Below are 18,460 nucleotides of genomic sequence, written 5' to 3' on the forward strand. Positions count from 1 at the left end.
CCGGGTCTCCAGGATCACATCCTGCGCTGGAGGCGGCGCTAAATCACTGAGCCACCAGCTCTTTTTATTATTGTATTTAAAATCTAGATCTTTAACATTTTGAAAAGCAGGTCTCATTATTCTATGCATTCCTACCTCTCCTATTCCCCAACATACCCTTTCTGCCCAGAAATGTTATTACCAAGCAGCACAGAATGTCAGTGACAGCACTTTAACTAATGTCGAAAACACCAGTAAAATAAATAACTGGGAATATATTTATGTCCTAAATTTTACTACTAAGATATACATAAAATTTAAGAAAGAGTAAATAAATTTTTTAGAATTAAGGTGATAAATTAGTATTTGAGTGTAATTGCAGTTTTAAGTGCCTATTTTTCTTTCAGTTAGATTTTTAGAACTGCCATTTTGAATTTACATAAAACTAAAAATTTATTTCTGTGATCAGTTTATGGTTTTCTTTCTTCTTTTTTTTTTGAGAGAGAGACAAAAGGAGGGGCAGAGGGTGAGAGAGAATCCCAAGCAGGCTCTACACTCAGTGCAGAGCCTGATGCAGGGCTCAATCTCAAGACCCTGAGATCATGACCTAAGCCAAAATCAAGAGTCAGATGCTTAACTAACTGAGCCATCCAAGTGCCCCTTGATTTCATTTTTCAAATGTGACACAAAAAAACAAAAAATTTTTTAATTCATCATATATGGTGCATATACAATTTGGTTATGTAGGAATGGGACGGCTCTGATTTTAGAAATTTATTGTTTCCAAAAAAAAAAAAAAAAAAAGAAAGAAAGAGAAATCTATTGTTTCCATGGGAATAAAGCAGTCTTTATTCCCCTATCAATCAAGACTGGTTTATTCCCATAGAAACAATCTAGTGAACATGGATTTCATGTTAACATTCTAAAACATTCAAATAAATCCATTTCTATTAAAGTAAGAATACAGTACATTTCTGGATGAGTGTAAATTTTTTTTCAAGATTTTATTTATCTAAAAGAGAAAGAATGAGCAAGGAGGACAGAGAAGCAGACTCTCCCCACTGAGCAAGGAGCCTGATGTGGGGCTTGATCCCAGGAACCCGAGACTATATGACCTGAGCCAAAGACAGATGCTTAACCAAATGAGCCACCCAGGCACCCTGAGAGTAATTTTTTAATGACAGAAAAGTTTTGGGAGAAATACTAGAAAATGTGCACTCAAGTGGTAAAGTCTAGTGCTTAAAGATTTTATTTAGAATTCGCCACTTTTACCTCTATTTAGACAATCATCAGAGCAAAGAGAAAACTGCAAACACTAAATAGAATCGACAAACCTGGAGTTGGTCTATACTTCCAAACGAACCTTTTCTCTTTTTCATCTTAAATGCATCAGGGTCCTCAGGTTTCAGTTTCAGAGCTTCTTCCTGTTCTGTTTTTAACCTTAGTTCCTGCAGAAAACAGAAATTGAAAACACCTTACTGCTTGTACTACCTGGCCATCATTAAATATTTATGCAGGTAATCATTTTCTTAGCTTTTCTTTACTTCATTGCAAAAAGAGAAAAAATGAGTAGATGAAGGTTGGGGCTATTTGAGAAGAAAATAATGTTAGCTCCTCACAGAAGCAATAAAATCTCACAGCAAAAAGTAGGGTTTATTAACAAAACTATGGTTTTGTTCCATTGTCTGCCAGGGTTACAAAACAGCATAACAGGGATAGAGTCTGAAAATTACAAATGTGCTTTTCTAGTCTGCCTTTCTGAGCTCATGACATTTAGGTGGGCCACACAAGGCACCCATCTGGACAGTAGAAATATGGAAAGTAATATTCAGTTTTGGGCATTGAGAAAGGATTTTGCAGCAGCACCTGGGTGGCTCGGTCGGTTAAGTGTTTGCCTTCAGCTCAGGTCATGATCCCAGGAATCCAAGGGTCCTGGGATTCAGCCCCATGTTGGGCCCTCTGCTCAATGCGGAGCCTGCTTCTCCCTCTCCCTCTGCCTGCTGCTCCCCCTGCTTGTGCTCGCTGTCAAATAAATAAAATCTTAAAAAAAAAAAAAAAAAAAGAATTTTGCAGCATGAGAGTAGCCTTTCAAGATAGATCACAGTCCTAGGAAGGGTATTTTCTAAATTCCTTCCATTTCCATCCACATCTTAAGAGGCCCCAGGTGCTCTCCTGGGGTTTAGAGAAGATGCCGCTGTCTACCACTAAGGCTTAGCAGGAATTAGGAAGGAGGCCATGAACCAAAGTGGGCTGCTCCCCATTACTATTTCTTACTGGCCCATGATGGATAAGTACAGAAATTGAATGTGTTCAGAAACCTTCGTAACATTTGGACAGAATAATTTCTATGTCTGTTGAATATTAACAGTAATAAGAAATACTAAAAAAAAATGGGCTTACTACCAATTTCCAGCCTTGGGAGAGGCAGGAAGGAGAAAAGAGATGGTAAGAGAGATGTGTGTCCCAATTTTCCTGAGATCTGGCCTCTTGAGTTCTGGCCCCAAAAGAGGGTGATGAGGAATCACAGAGGGCAGAGAGAGGGCACAGATGGCAGAGCTGAGGTCCCACACCTATTCAGGACTGCCCAGCCTCACCGACAGCTGGAGTACAATCAGGAAAGACAGACTAATTACAGAATCCTTGGCCTCAAGTGACGTGGATCCTAAGAGCCAATGGGAGTCCGTTATTGTGGGACACTGACCCCAAAACTGAAGAGGAAGACAGGCCACTGGGCTAGCAAGCTAGACAAAAGGCCTTGCAGCCCCTAGGGGGATTTGTAATGCCATGAGGAGGCGAGATGAAGCCAAAGCACTTCTGTGCTCTAAACTGAAAGCAAGATCAGACTACAAGTTATATCAACTCTGGGCTCCACTGTTAGGGCCCAGCAGAGAAAGGCAGATGAGGGAGGGCAGTCACACCCAAACACCAAATGAAATTCATGAAGTCCCCTTCTCTTCAACGCCATATGAAGCAGTAAAAGCTATAGACCCAACCATCACATACACTCGACTCAACCCTAGGGACAGAAGCACAGGGTGGAAGAGGAAAGAGGCTAAGAAACTGAGTATTCTTATGCAAGAGAGCTGGTAATTATTTAAAAAACATGGTGAAATTACCAGAGCAAGGTCTGAACAGACTGGGAAAATACATGGTTAGCTCCTCTATTTCCAGTAATTATCATGATGTGGCCTGGACAGGGCGAGGGGTGGCGGTGTCATACAGAACACAGGTCTGCTACAGACTAAATAAAGACATTTTCTCTGCTCATCTGCATTGCATTACAAGTGAATTTGACCCCGTTATATTTACCCATTTGTTTTTTCATGTTGCCCAGGCTCTGGTCCATAGTTATAACTTAGCCCCAGTCACAGTCACAGCAACTCCAAGATGCGAAAATAAAGGCCCCTTGTAGTTACTGGGAGCAAACTCTCTGCTATTCCTCTCCTTCCACAAATGCTTTTAAAAGTAACTGCAGTAGGTCTCATCCTCTCTGCTACATGCTGCTGTAAGCCTTATTGCCTTTGCCTTATAATATAATCCCCCTGCTATAATATTAAATAAAGTAACTGTTCACTAGGTACGACGCTAGGCTTTTCACATCTATTTTAATTATCCCCTTATATCCTCACAATAATCTTATGAAATGGAGACTATCTAAAATTCCATTCTATAGATAGGGAAATTGGTACTTAGAAATTTCTATTTCAGGGGTTCTCATACCTTCCCTTTATAGTTTATCCATAGACTTCAGTTAAGAACTGCTTCTCTAAGGAGAACCTACACAGAAGTCCTACTATTCTCTGGAAATGTTCAGTCAAATAGGGAATGGACAAACAGGAATTTTAGAAAGTTAGCTCCAAACAGAGGACTGTGAACAGGTTTTCTATTTTTGCATGAAGTAATGAAAACTTCCCTATTACCGTTGGGGAAGACTGTTCTTTTTTCTGGAATACACATTCACCCTTTAATAGGGTCATTTCCCTAGAATGAGAGATATGGCTAGAAGCAAAACTGCCCTAGAAAAAAATGTAAAAAGTTTAAGTTACAGGCAGATTTGCATTTCAGCAGACTATGCACTGTTTAGGGAAAAGAAAAAAAACTTTTGTTTCAAGATTTACAGAGTGCTTATGTTTTGTTGGTTTAAACCATCGTCTATGAGAGATGAGAGGCTAAGACTCAAAGATCACATGACTGACATGCAGGCCTAATCCTCACACTGGAGGAAGGATCATAACAAGGAGATCATAACTAGGTTGTTGGCAGTAGTATTAAGAAATAAACAGATTTGATATTCAGAAGCTAAAATCTTTAGGACTTAGTGCTTCATGGGTAATAAGGAAGAAGACAGAATCAGGGATGATTGCTAGTCTACCTATATGAATGGATCAAAAGATCAGGAAAAGCACACAGAAAACTATATATTCTCCCCCCATGAAGGGAGTAGTAAGAGGGAACTGTGGGAAGATAAGTAAGGAAAATAATGAATTCAGCTATAAGACAATCTCATGAATTAGATATAGGAACCCAGAGCTCAAAGGGCAAATCTGGGATTAAGGATTAAATTTGGAAGTTATCAGAGTTTAACTGTAGCTAGGGGAAAAGATGAAGTATCTAAGACAGTATAGAAGAAGCATAAAGCCAGAGCTTTGAGGAGTTCTCATATGTAGAGGAGTGATAGTGTAGGATGAGCTAGCAAAGATGAAGCACAAGCAATCAGAGAAAAAAACAAGGAGAACATAATTTCACAAAGGCAAAGGGGAAAATATTTCAAGATGCAGGGAGCAAACTATGCCAGATGCAGCTGAAGTTTTAAGGGCTTTAGTGACAGAGAGAGCACTAGGGAATGCCTCAAGAGCTTTAAGTGGATGGTAGAGCCAGGAGCCAGACTTCAGACTGGAAAGAATGAGAGAAGGAATGGAAGCAGAGGAAACAAAAACAGATGCAGTCAACTCTTCCAGTAAGTTTGGTTATAAAGCGGAGAAGAGAGAAAGAGAAAAGTATTAGGCTGAAGGAGGATAATTTTAAGATGAGAAAAATCTAAGATGTTAAAGAAAGAATCTAGGAGAGAAGAAAAAGTTGAAAATACTGGAGGAAAAAAAGAATTACATGAGGTAAAGCACGTAAGTATTTAGAATGGGGCAGCCTGGGTGGCTCAGCGGTTTAGCGCTGCCTTCGCCCCAGGGCCTGATCCTGGAGACCCGGGATTGAATCCCAACATCAGGCTCCCTGCATGGAGCCTGCTTCTCCCTCTGCCTATGTCTCTGCCTCTCCCTCTGTGTGTCCCTCATTAATAAATAAATAAAATCTTTCTTAAAAAATAAGTATTTAGAATGGTACTGAAGACAAATGTTACTGCTATAATAACTATATTATTAAGAATGAGTAACTCAAGAAAATTAAGAAAGCAACTCCATTTACAATAACATCTAAAAGAATAAAATACTTGGAAATAAATTTAAACAAGGAGGTAAAAGACTAGTACACTCAAAATTAGAAAAGGTTGCTAAAAGAGATTAAAGAAGACCTAAATAAAAGACACCCCAAGCTCCTGAGTAGGAAGACTTAATATTGTCATGATGTCAATACACCCTAAGAACTCTACAGATTGAGTGCAATCCATATCAAAACTCCAATGGCCCTTTTTGCAGAAAAGGAAAGACTGACCCTTAAACTCATATGGAATGCCACATGGCCTCCAAAAACCAAAACCATCTTGAAAGAGAACAACTAACTTGAAGGATTTATTTCCAATTTCAAAACTTAGTACATAGCTACAGTAATCAAAACTGTGGTGCTAGCATAAGGACAGACATAGAGACAAATGGAATAAAACTAAGTTTAGTAATAAATCTGTTAAGCCTATGCCAACTGATCTTTGACAAGGGTATCAACTCCATTCAATGGGGAAAGAATAGTCTGTTTAACAGATGGCACTGGCATAAATAGATTTCTACATGCAAAAGAATGAAGTTGGATCACTACCTCACACTATATATAAAAATTAACTCAAAATCAATCAATAACCTAAAAGCTAGGACCACAAAACTCTTAGAAGAAAACAAAGGGGTAAATCTTTGTGACTTTATACCTGGCAGTGAATCTTTAAAAGACACCAAAAGCACAGGCCACAAAAGAAAAAAATAAATTGTACTTCATAAACTTTTGCTGCATCAAAGAATATTACCAAGAAAGTTTAAGGAACGCCTGGGTGGCTAAGTAAGTTAAGTCTGACTCTTGATTTTGGCTCAGGTCATGATTTTACAGTTGTGAGATCGAGCCCTAAATCAGGCTCCACACTGGGAGTGGAGCCTAAGATTCTCTTGGAGTGCCTGGGTGGCTCAGTCAATTAAGTGTCCAACTCTTAGTTTCGGCTTAGGTCATGATCTCAGGGTCATGAGATCAAGCCCCACGTCAGGCTCTGTGCTGAGGGGGGAGTCTACTTGAATATTCTCTCTCTCCCTCTCCTTCTGCCTCCCCTTCCACTCACATGCTCTCTCCCTCTCTCTAAAATAAATAAATCTTAAAAAAAGATTCTCCCTCCCTCTCCTTCTGCTGCTCTCCCACTCATATGCTTGCTCTCTCTCTCTAAAATAAATAGAGGCACCTGAGTGGCTCAGTCCGTTGTGCATCTGTCTTCGGATCAGGTCATGATCCCAGGTCCTGGGATAGAGTCCTACATTGGACTCCCTGCTCAGCAGGAAGTCTGCTTCTTCCTCTCCTCCCTGCTTGTGCTCTGTTTCTGTCTCTCTTTCTCTCAAGTGGATAAATAAAATCTTTTTTAAAAATGAAATAAATAGGGATCCCTGGGTGGCTCAGTGGCTTAGCGCCTGCCTTCATCCCAGGACATAATCCTGGAGTCCCGGGCTCGAGTCCCACATCCGCTCCCTGCATGGAGCCTGCTTCTCCCTCTGCCCGTGTCTCTGCCTCTCTCTCTCTATGTTTCTCATGAATAAATAAACCACAAATAAATAAAAATTAAAATGAAATATATAAATCTTAAAAAAAAATTCTCTCTCCCTCTCCTTCTGCCCCTATTCCCCGCCAAAAAAAAAGTTTCAAGACAACCTACAGGGTCGGAAAAATATATGCAAGTCATGTATGTGAAAGAGTTTAATGTCCAGAATACATAAAGAACTTCTACAACTTAACAATAAAAAGATAATCTGGGGATCCCCGGGTGGCGCAGCGGTTTGGCGCCTGCCTTTGGCCCAGGGCGCGATCCTGGAGACCCGGGATCGAATCCCACATCGGGCTCCCGGTGCATGGAGCCTGCTTCTCCCTCTGCCTATGTCTCTGCCTCTCTCTTTCTCTCTCTGTGACTATCATAAATAAATAAAAATTTAAAAAAAAATTAAAAAGATAATCCGTTTGGGGCATCTGGGTGGCTCAACGGTTAAGTGTCTGCCTTTGGCTCAGGTAGTGATCCCAGGGTCCTGGGATCAAGTCCTGCATTGGGCTCCCCACAGAGAGCCTGCTTCTCCCTCTGCCTCTCTGTGTGTCTCTCATTAATAAAATAAGATCTTTTAAAAAAATAATCCATTTAAAAAGTAGACAACTTGAACAGACATTTCTCCACAGAAGATACAGAAATAAGCACATGAAAAGATCCTCAACATCTTTAGTCATTAGAGAAAAGCAAATCAAAACCACAATGAGATATCACTTTACATGCACTTGGATGAGTATGATTAAAAAAAAAACAAAACAGGAAATAACGTGTTGGCAAAGATATGGAGAAAGTAAAACTCTCATACATTGCTGGTGCCAATGTAAAACAGTGCTGTTCACTATTGAAAAAAGTTGGTGGTTCCTGAAGAAACGAAACAGAATTATCATATGATCCAGCCCACTCCTAGGACTTGAACACATGAAGGCCAATTTTTACCAAGGTATTATTCACAGAAGCCAAAATGTGGAAGCAACCCAAGTGTCTACCAACAAACAAATGGATGAACAAAACGTGGTATATACACACAATGGGGTATTACTTGGCCACAAAAAATAATGAAGTTCTGATACATGCTACAACATGGATGAATCTTGAAAATGTTATATGAAGTGAAATAAGCCAGACACAGGATAAATATTGTAAGATTCAGTTTTTATGAAATAGCCAGAATAGGCAAATTCAAAGAGATAGCAGTAGATTAGAAGTTACGGGGCTGAGGGAAAGGGGTGAATTACTGCTTAATGGTTACAGAGCATCTATTTAGAGTGATGAAGAGGTCTTGAAAATAGCTAGTGGTCTCAGCTGTACAACACTGTGAATGTAATCAATGCCAAGGAACTGTACACTTAAACTTTATTAAAATGGCAAATTTTATGTTTATTTTACCAAAACTTACAAAAATAATAGACCCAAATCCACTGGACTGTGTATTTTACATGGGTGAACTGTATGGTATGTGAAGCATTATCTCAATATAGCTGTTAAAAAAAAAGAATCACTAACTTGGCTTAAATGCTATTTAACCGTTTTTCCATCACTAAATTTTGTGATTTTTGTTAAGGTTTGAGAATAGGTTATATTCCAGAGTTAAAAATCTAGAAATTAATTATGTTCCAAGCCTTCAGTTCCAAGCTTGGAATTTGACTTCTTTTCAGTAGAAAAGAAGTGTCACCTAAGTGTTTGTTACTGCTGTTGTTATGAACATTATCACCATCCTCTTTTTCAAAAGAGCCCTGTGAAGGAAGTATGATTATGGCCATTTTTTAAATAAGAATAAACAGACTCAGAAAGTCTGAGTTGTTTACTGATTTTCTCAGTGAACAATCAGCCAGGAACTGAGAAGGCTGGGATCTGAATCCATGCTAGCCTGGCCCTAGAGCCAGGTGGATGGCATTAGTTCCTCCCCAGACCAGTCCATTTTATAGAACTGCTAGGCATACAGGTCTGATCATCCTTCTGCTCATTATAAATGAAATGGTACCATTTTACCTTGTGCTTTTTCCTATGCCGCCACATGGACAATGCATGTCGAAGCACTTTGGAAATGGGAAATTCTATCAAATGTTAGATATTTTTTAGAAAGTCAGCTTATGTTTTTGACAGCCTCAAGTAAAGACACTATTATGACTGTTCCTTCTTTTATGAAGTCAACGCCTTCAAGACAGTACTCAGAATTCAATAAATAGGTTTTACTATGTAGATGACCAAAGCTTTAAGTGAGTGAGGACAGCAGCCAAGGACAGGCCAAGGTTAGATACCTCAGAAGCCACGTGAATCAAGACCTTGGCTTGGTCAGCCCTAAGCCATTTAACATTTCCTATTATGCTTAGCAGGAAAGTATGACAGTATTACTTTGATTTTTTGTTGATCCCGTTTGATTTCTGCATCCAGTTGCTTCCTTTTTTCAGTTTCTTCTCGAAGTCTTTTCTGCAGCTGTACCTTTTGACATTTCATGTGATCTACATTCTGCTCTAGTTCATTAGCACGTTTCTCATTTTGGATTGACAGTGATGCCAATTTCTTACTATTTTGTTGCTTCTTCTGTAAGACCTGTGAATCATATGCAATATTTCTAAATGAAAAATTGCATCCATTAACAAATCTCAAGTAGACTTAAACTTTTCATTCTATGGCAAAGGTAGGCATTTTGCCTAGATTTTCAGTATTTCTGACAGGCTCACAATTGTTTTCTACATACCTGCTTTGACAGTTGGGCCACCATCATTATTTTCACCAGATACCATGAATGATGTGACTCCATGATACTGACAGCCAAAGAGAACAAAACTGGTATCTCTTTTTATCGTTTTAAAAAATGAAAAAAAATTAAAATACAAACCTGGACTCCTATTTTAAAAGACTTATCTCAGACCCCAAATCTACTGTCCTGCTTCCCAACACCAAATTACCAATTTCTTATTCTTCCAGAAATAATTAATATGCATGCAAAGAACTTCAGATATATTCTAAATAGACTATTTTCACCTTCCTTTTTTTCTACTTATCTTAGAGGTCTTTTCACAGATATTTGTTCTATGTGATTGCAAAGTAGTCTACTGTGTTCCTCTTTTGTATCCAGCTATAGCCTATTAATTAATCCCTGAGTTAACGTGATCAGACGGATACCATTTTCCTTACAGTGGTCAACCGTTTATGATTACCATTTTAATGATCTTAAATAAAGCTTCTCCTCATCTTGCTAAAATGATCAATGAGCAGCATAAAAAACTTGTGAACATTTGCAAAGAGTTTATACTCCAAAGAGAAAATAACAGTGTTCCAATTTAATCCTGATCAAGAAACATATTAAACTTACATTTTGTACTTTGGCATTGCACTAAGTACTTTTTATGTGACATTAAAAAAGTAAGGTCATTTGTAAATTATGCAGACTATAGTTATTTCCTTTACCTTGGCAATAAATTGATGGCAAAACACATTGTTTTCATTAAACTAGGTATTCACAGAGGCATCATAGCTCAGAGCAGTACTACTCAAAGTGTGGTCCATGTACCAGTCACAGATTGTTGTTGTCAGCCTGTACCACTAAGCACACCTTTGGGTTCAGCTGACATTGTTTGCATCAAGACTTTTGATGAAGGGAGCTGTGCTCCCATTTGCCTTTAAAATCTCATCAGAGACCAATAACGAATAATCTGCAGATGAATGACTGAGTACCACCAGCCTGAAGGCCACAGGACTCTAGTTTCCCATCCCTAGACTGGGACACTGGTTTTGCCACTGAGTTCGGATAGTAACTGCAATACTGGAGCAAAAATGATAATACTAGCATTTTGTCTCTCCACCTAATACTGAAAATATCAGTAGAAGTATTGATAATCTAAGTGAGACATATTGCCATTGTCTTTTGTACTTATCCCACAGATACTCTAAAGTGCACCTTACTGTCAGCATTCAGGTATTAATCCATTACAGTTGTCTGTATGAAAAAAAAAAAAAAAAGAATTGTCTGTATGTACTTAGACATAAAGAATACAGATTTTAGATTTTTTAAATAAAAAAATTTAAGCTTTAAAAACTTCAAATAACTTCATTATATGAATAAAAACAAGTATTTCAACATTTAAAAATGGCATGAGATGTTAGAGAATTGCAAACTGTTGTCATCTCAACTATGCAACTCTTAATGAGTTAACTTTACCTTTCTAAACCTTAGTTTTCTCATTTGTAAAATACACTAAAAATACTCCCTAAAGAGTTAAATAATGATTAAATAATACACATGAAACATCTGGTATGTAGATACTTAACCAGTAACTCTCATCCTTGTCCCCAGCCCCACCACCATCCTCATCATCTTTACTATCCCCACTCCCATTGGGTGTGCATTAACTGGTCAAAGGCACAGGCATTTCTAAAACTACATGAGAATCCAGGTTCAGTTCCCTGCTGTGGGGGATGTTTCTTTTGAGTTTAATTATGTTCTCTTTTCTTTCTCAGTGCCCTTAGCAGAAAAGGATATGCAACAAGAAACATGGAAAACAAAAGAACGTGATAATTCTCAAACCTTATTAATAACTTTTCATTTAATCTTTTAATTCAATCATTGTAGCTATGTGAAATACAGAATATATAAAAATAGCCTTTGCTTTACCAATCAAAAAGTAATGACAATCTTTGCTAATTCAGGCCTTTCTAAGAAGCAAGAAAAGTCTCAAATACACAACCTAACCTTAAACCTAAAGGAGCTGGGAAAAGAACAGCAAATAAAGCCTAAATCCAGCAGAAGAAGGGAAATCATAAAGATTCGAGCAGAAATAAATGATATAGAGATTTTTTTAAAATGAGTAGAACAAATCAACAAAACTAGAAGCTTGTTTTTTAAAAGAGAAAACTGATTTTTTTTTTAGCAAAACTGAGAAACCCCTAGCCAGACTTATCAAAAAGAAAAGAGAAAGAACCCATATAAAAAAAAAATCACAAATGAAAGAAGAGCCCAATCAACACTGCAGAAATATAAACAACTAAAAGAGAATATTATGAGCACTTATGTGCCAATAAACTGTGCAATATGAAAGAAATAAATTAATAGAAATGTATAAACTACCAAAACTGAAACAGGAAGAAATAAAAAACTTGAACAGACCCATAACCAGCAAAGAAATTGAATCAGTAATCAAAAACCTTCCAACAAACAAGAGTCCAGGGCCAGATGGCTTCCCAGGAGAATTCTACCAAACATTTAAAGACATGTTAAGGGGCCCCTCGGTGGCTCAGTTGGTTAAGCATCTACCTTCAGCTCAGGTCATGATCCCGGGTCCTGAGACTGAGGCCCTGTGTCAGGCTCCCTGCTCAGTGGCAAGCCTGCTCTCCCTCTCTCTCTCTCCCTCTGCAGCTTCTCTCTGTTTGTGCTCACTCATGCTCTCTCTCTCAAATAAATAAATAAAATATTTTTTTTTAAAAGATGAGTTAATACCTTTTTTTCCAAAACTGTTCCAAAAAATAAAAATGGAAGGAAAACTTCCAAACTCTATGAGGCCAGCATTACCTTGATCCCCGAACTAGCAGAAACCCCACTAAAAAGGAAAATTACAGACCAATATCCCTGATGAACATGGATGCAAAAATTCTCAAGAAAAAAAAAATTCTCAACAAGATACTAGCACTGAATCCAACAGTAAATTCAAAGAATTATTCACCACGATCAAGTGGAATTCATTACTGGGCTGCAGGAGTGATTCAATATCTGCAAATCAATCTATGTGATACACTATATTAATAAAAGAAAGAACAAGAATCATTATGATCCTCCTCTCAATAGATGCAGAAAAAGCATTTGACAAAATACAGCATCGTTTCTTGATAAAAAAAAAAAAACCCTCAAGAAATAGGGATAGAAGGAACATACCTCAATATCATTAAGGCCATACTCAAATCCCACAGCTAATACTGTCAATAGGGAAAAACTGAGACCTTCTCCCCTGAGGTCAGGAACACAACAGAGATGTCCACTCTTACCACTGTTGTTCAACATTGTTGAGGCTAGAAGTATTAGCCTCAACGATCAGACAACCAAAAGAAATAAAAGGAATCCATATTGGCAAGGAAGAAGTGAAATTTTAACTCCTCGCAGAAGTACTATGAAGGAAAGTAAAATGGGTGATACATACCACTACCATGTCCTCCTTCAAGAAGTCCATAACAGATTACGGGTGAAAAAAATGGAGACAGCATTCCAACAAATTCATTATAATCAGACTAACAAAGCACTCTGGTCATCTCAAAAGCATCTGAAAATGGCTCCATTATACACAGAATCTATGTCTCATAGAATGACATTTTTAATGATAGCTATTTCTAAGGCCATAGCTAAATCCAGCATTAGGAAATCAAGAATGAGATGTCATAGTTATTAACCTTTCTTAAAGCAACCAGTTGTTGTTTCAGAAAACCCTCTGAAATAATTAGCATTTGTTGAGTGTGTCTGCAAGGTGCCATAGACATATCAGAAGACTTCTATGTATTATTTAATCATCAAGCTTTTGTCCTTCAGAAAAGAATACAACTTCTGTGGTTATCTTTATTTCTATTTTTATCTTTTTTTGATAAAAAGTTTAAAATAATATAGTTCTCAGATGAAGAATGTAGCACCTGGATTGAAAGGAGGCAAACGTGCCAGCACACCAGAAGCCATTCAGCTTCTCTTGCTGGTGAAAACCGAATCCTACTTCTTTCCTAACCAGGGACGAAAGTGGTAAAAGCCTTAAGTTTACTCAATTACATTTTTAAAATTACCTGAACTCTTAGCTTTGCGGCATCCATCTTTTTACGGAACTCCTTCTGCAATTTTACCTTCAAAGCAACGTCAGAAAGATCTTTGTTTTCTAGTTCCTGTAGCTGCTTCTCTGTTTCAGTCAATTCCACCTTCGCCTGTTCTGCTTCGTGTTCAAGTTTTGTTACTTTCAGAGAATACTGTTTGCTTACAGACTTGGCATCGTTACCTTCACCACAGTAATAGTAATAACAATGATAAGTTATGCTTTTAAAAAAAAACACCAAGTAAAACATCAAAAAACCTAAAAATGCTCTATTCTTCAAAATCCAACTGGAAAAAAAAAAACACAAAAAAACAAAATCCAACTGGGAAGTGTATCTATTTAAGGTCTAGCAGTATGAACCCAGCTGTCCCCACACATCCCCATCAAACACAACTTGCCACCTGGCCTCGTAATAATCAGCTGCTTACTGACTGCATCTGGGGCCATTCCATCTTCTCACAGGCTCATCTCTGCGTTTTAGTGTGACATTTCTGATTTTCTAAATTTGGCGTTTAGCTTTGCTGCCATCAACCTCCAGGTAAGAAAAATATTTTAGGTGACTCTGGCGTTTTGCTAACTACACTTTGGCTTCTTGCTACCTATAATCTTGTTTTCTCTACTACGAAAAATTTCCAACATACCAAAGTAGAAAAATGATGAACCCCCCATCACTGAGATTTCAGAATTGTCTAGATTTTGCCACAGTTGCTTCACCTATGCCTTTCTTCTGTTTCAATTTGCTGAAGAATTCTAAAACAATCTCAGATATAATGTCATTTCACCTACACATACTTCAATAAGCATCTGTACCAAATATGGATATAACCAAAAATTCTTTCACACCTAACAATACTAATCCCTACCCGACCCTGTCCAGACTTCCCCAATTGTCTTAAAATGTCTTTTTTTTAAGATTTTATTTATTTATTCATAGACAGAGAGAGAGAGAGAGAGACAGAGACATAGGCAAGGCAGAGGGAGAAGCAGGCTCCATGCTGGGAGCCTGACGTGGGACTCGATCCCGGGACCCCAGGATCATGCCCTGGGCCAAAGGCAGGCGCTAAATCGCAGAGCCACCCAGGGTTCCCCCTAAAATGTCTTGTACAATTGGTTTATGGTAAACATCATCCAAACAAGGCCCACAATACATCTGATAGTTGTCTCTTATGAACCTTTCATTCTAGAACTGGCCCCCTCTTTTTCCATTCAATTGAACTTTATCAAAGATGAATTTTTCAATCATTTTCTTATATTTGGAACATAAAGGAAAACATAATACAGACATTTCTGTATCTTTTTTCCTTCTAAGCTCAGCTACTAACCCTAAAAACTTAGTTTTGATTTATTCTGAACAGCCAACTTATCCCTGAACTAGACTAGCAGACTCACAAAGGAAAAGAAAGAATCCAAAGCTCATGGGATAAATTATCATGAGGGGAAGTTTGTTCTATCATTAAACTGAAAAAAATGTATTTTTTTTAATAAAAAGGAATTACTGAACTAAATGCACTGAGTTGTCTTCTGGTTCTATGACTCTCTGATAACCTACCTTTACCATACCCGTATACCCGTGGCTACTACATTTTAATGAATTTAAGACCCTATATATTGTTCAACACACCAGCATTTTGTGAGTCACAAAGAAAAAAGGTTGAGTGCCAATTACACAAAGATAAAATGCCTGGATGCCACTGCAGGTAAGATGCATCATGATTTCAGAGATATTAAAATGTGAAAGAATATGATTAGAATTTTTTTTTAAATTTTTTTTTTTTAATTTTTTATTTATTTATGATAGTCACAGAGAGAGAGAGAGAGGCAGAGACACAGGCGGAGGGAGAAGCAGGCTCCATGCACCGGGAGCCTGATGTGGGATTCGATCCCGGGTCTCCAGGATCGCGCCCTGGGCCAAAGGCAGGCGCCAAACCGCTGCGCCACCCAGGGATCCCAAGAATATGATTAGAATTGATGAAACACAGTGCGGTTGTCACTTATTGTTGGCTGAAATAATTGCTATTTAGGGGAAGACTTTGGTGCGAAGGCTTTGAAAAGCAAACACACACTAACCCTTTTGCAAGTCACCATGTCTAAAGAAAGCTCCAAACTGCTCTTTGTTCTAAGGAGTAAGAAGAGGACCTTCTCTGTGTTAAGTTCACTTATCCTCTATTTTAAGGCAACCAGGATGAGTGTACTGGGCTACAAAAGTGTGCTTGTTTAGTGAGAGAGCCCATGGTAGCATCACCTATCTAAATCATTTGTTCCAGAAGGGCACATATCCTTAACTTCCACAGGCAGTGCCCTGATGGAGAAGCTATTTTAAACCCCTAGGGGTGCTTCGTGGCTTAGTCGGTTAAGCATCTGCCTTAAGCTCAGGTCATGATCCCAGGATCCTCGGATGAATTCTGGGATTGAGCCCAGGGTGTCAGGCTCCTGCTCAGTGGCGAGCCTGCTTCTCCCTCTACCCTCCCTACTTCCCTCTTATGTGCTTACACTCTCTTTCTGTCTCAAATGAATAAATAACAATCTTTTAAAAAAATAAAATACGAACACCTGGGTGGCTTTGTGGTTGAGCATCTGCCTTTGGCTCAGGTCATGATCCCAGGATCCTCGGATGAGTCCTACATCAGGCTCTCTCCACAGAGAGCCTGCTTCTCCCCCTGCCTATATCTCTGCCTTTCTTTATGTGTCTCTCATGAATAAATAAAATCTAAAAAAATATGTAAAATAAAATAAATCCCTAAATGTGTTCCTAGACACTCCTAAGAAAGACTTACTGGTATTGATCCTGCCTCTGAGGAAGGAGCACAGTCAAGCTCAATTAAACATCTGGGACAACTGGAGCCAGAATGATGCATAACACATTTGTCACTAGGACTGAGGAAGGAAAATGCTTTGGGACAGCAGTTAGGGAGAGAAGTTGAGAAAAGAGGCCAGCCAGCCAAAAAGCAAGCTTGCCAGAAAGAGGAAGGAAGTGAGAAGGCAGGTTGCCCCTTGCTGGCAGAGATGCTGGGAGCCACCATAATTCATGTATTCTGAGAGTGATTTTAGCCTTGGGCTTAAAGAAAAGGAAGACAATATTTCCTTCAGTTCCCTTAAATGTGACCAATGTTTCATTGGAGGTGAGAAAAAGAAATGCTATTGTCTATTACTCCTTGAATTTCATAACAAATTTCAAAGCAGTCAAAGCCCACACCTTCAGTCTATTGGGGGGAAAAACAACGAAAAAGCCTGAAACATGCTTTTCAGGGCAAGCCTAATAATTTATGTAGCTAAGGGTAAGGAGAGGATGTGGCACATACACCCTACTAGGAAGAATTTGAAACTGCAGGGAAGAGCTAAAAGCTTGGCTAAGGGAATAGCTCTCAAGGATAAATTCTTACATCTTTAGAGAAATAAAAATTATATTTGAAACATAAAGTTTATTAATAATGTTGAAAACAAACCATCCAAAAGCATCAGGACTAATAATTTAATATTAAAATGAATTAGAAAAACAGCTCAAACATATTCCCAGATACCTAGTATAATGTTTCTTAAAAAGTGGCAAAAAATTTTAAGTGCCCATGAGTCTCAGCACAACACAGAGTTCACAGTGGTAGAACAATTCATAGATGAAATAGCAAAGTTCTTCTGATAACCTCCATCAATTGGTTGTGAAACACACCTTGTACATCAAATTCCAAGCTACACTGAATAGTCCTCAGTGTCAATTTTACTTTTTGTTTTAACAACTAAAGTAAATGTTACAACATCAGAAGCAATTTTAGAAGCTTCTCTTCCTCATATAAGCTGGTTTACAGGACAGTATTACCTGTTTTTATTAATTCTTTAATTAGATCTTCCTTCATCTTGATGTTAATTGTAAGTTCTCTCATTTTTTGTTTAGCTTCAGTGAGTATGAGTTCTGAATTCCTTAATTTTTGCAAATTCAACTCTTGACTTTGCTGGAGACATTCAATCTTTACATCTTTAAAGAAAATGAAGCACAACTGAGAAATAAAACTACCTGTTCATAAAGTGCTCAGCAGCAGAGGAATTAAATAAGAGAAGCCAACAGAGAAACAGTCTAGAGGTAACAGAGGACGAGACAAACAGAAAAGGAAAGAAAGGAAAAAATACATGACAATTGGGATTTTAATTTTCTAGCTCACAGTGAGTTTTGGTCGTATCCTGTAGGTTCTAATACATAGTTTTTCACTGCCCTTAGATATGCGATTTGAGTGTTTCTTTAACCTGAGTTATTTAAGAAAGGTATAAAATCTCCAGGTGGGTAGACAGTTGAAATGTTTTCCCGATCTACACCAGACTACTCAAAGTGTAGTTCAGCACTGTTGGCTATTGGAACGTAAGTCAACTATGTCACTGTCTTAATTCAGCTAACTTTTTTTTTTTTCAAATCAAGACTTCCTTGGTGAAGAAGCTAGTACACTGATTTACATTCTGGCATAAGTTTCTTACCTGGTTGTAGACCAGTAACAAATAGTTCAAGAATGGCTACTTGAGTAGCACCGTTTATACATTTATAGCACTATCTATACTATTTATGCATTTTCAAATGTTTTATTTGTGAAATAGCCAATTTTTTGTTACTATGACACTCAAAGGCTCTCTAAAAGTTAAGATACTCTCTATTTTCATAGTGTAGGACTTATCTATCATGTAACTGGCATTCCCTATGCTCTTTCTTTTTGTGTTTTGACCACTCATAGACCAAGAGAAATGAATTAAAAATCATAGTTTTGGCAATACAAAC

At 38.1% G+C, this 18,460-nt stretch overlaps 1 protein-coding gene across 2 annotated transcripts in view; it reads right to left on the reverse strand.

Moving 5' to 3' along the window:
• KIF27 (kinesin family member 27) overlaps positions 1-18,460 on the reverse strand; it is an 85,468-nt gene that overhangs the window by 26,504 nt on the left and 40,504 nt on the right. For both annotated transcript variants that reach the window (XM_072763055.1, XM_072763064.1), the window contains 4 exons: positions 17,519-17,674; positions 13,685-13,890; positions 9,281-9,478; positions 1,314-1,427 (listed from right to left, as the gene is read on the reverse strand). In XM_072763055.1, the coding sequence (XP_072619156.1) occupies positions 1,314-1,427; positions 9,281-9,478; positions 13,685-13,890; positions 17,519-17,674 (674 nt within the window). The remainder of the gene's footprint in view (positions 1-1,313; positions 1,428-9,280; positions 9,479-13,684; positions 13,891-17,518; positions 17,675-18,460) is intronic.

Source organism: Vulpes vulpes, chromosome 1 (assembly GCF_048418805.1).
Source record: "Vulpes vulpes isolate BD-2025 chromosome 1, VulVul3, whole genome shotgun sequence".
Lineage (NCBI taxonomy): Eukaryota > Metazoa > Chordata > Mammalia > Carnivora > Canidae > Vulpes > Vulpes vulpes.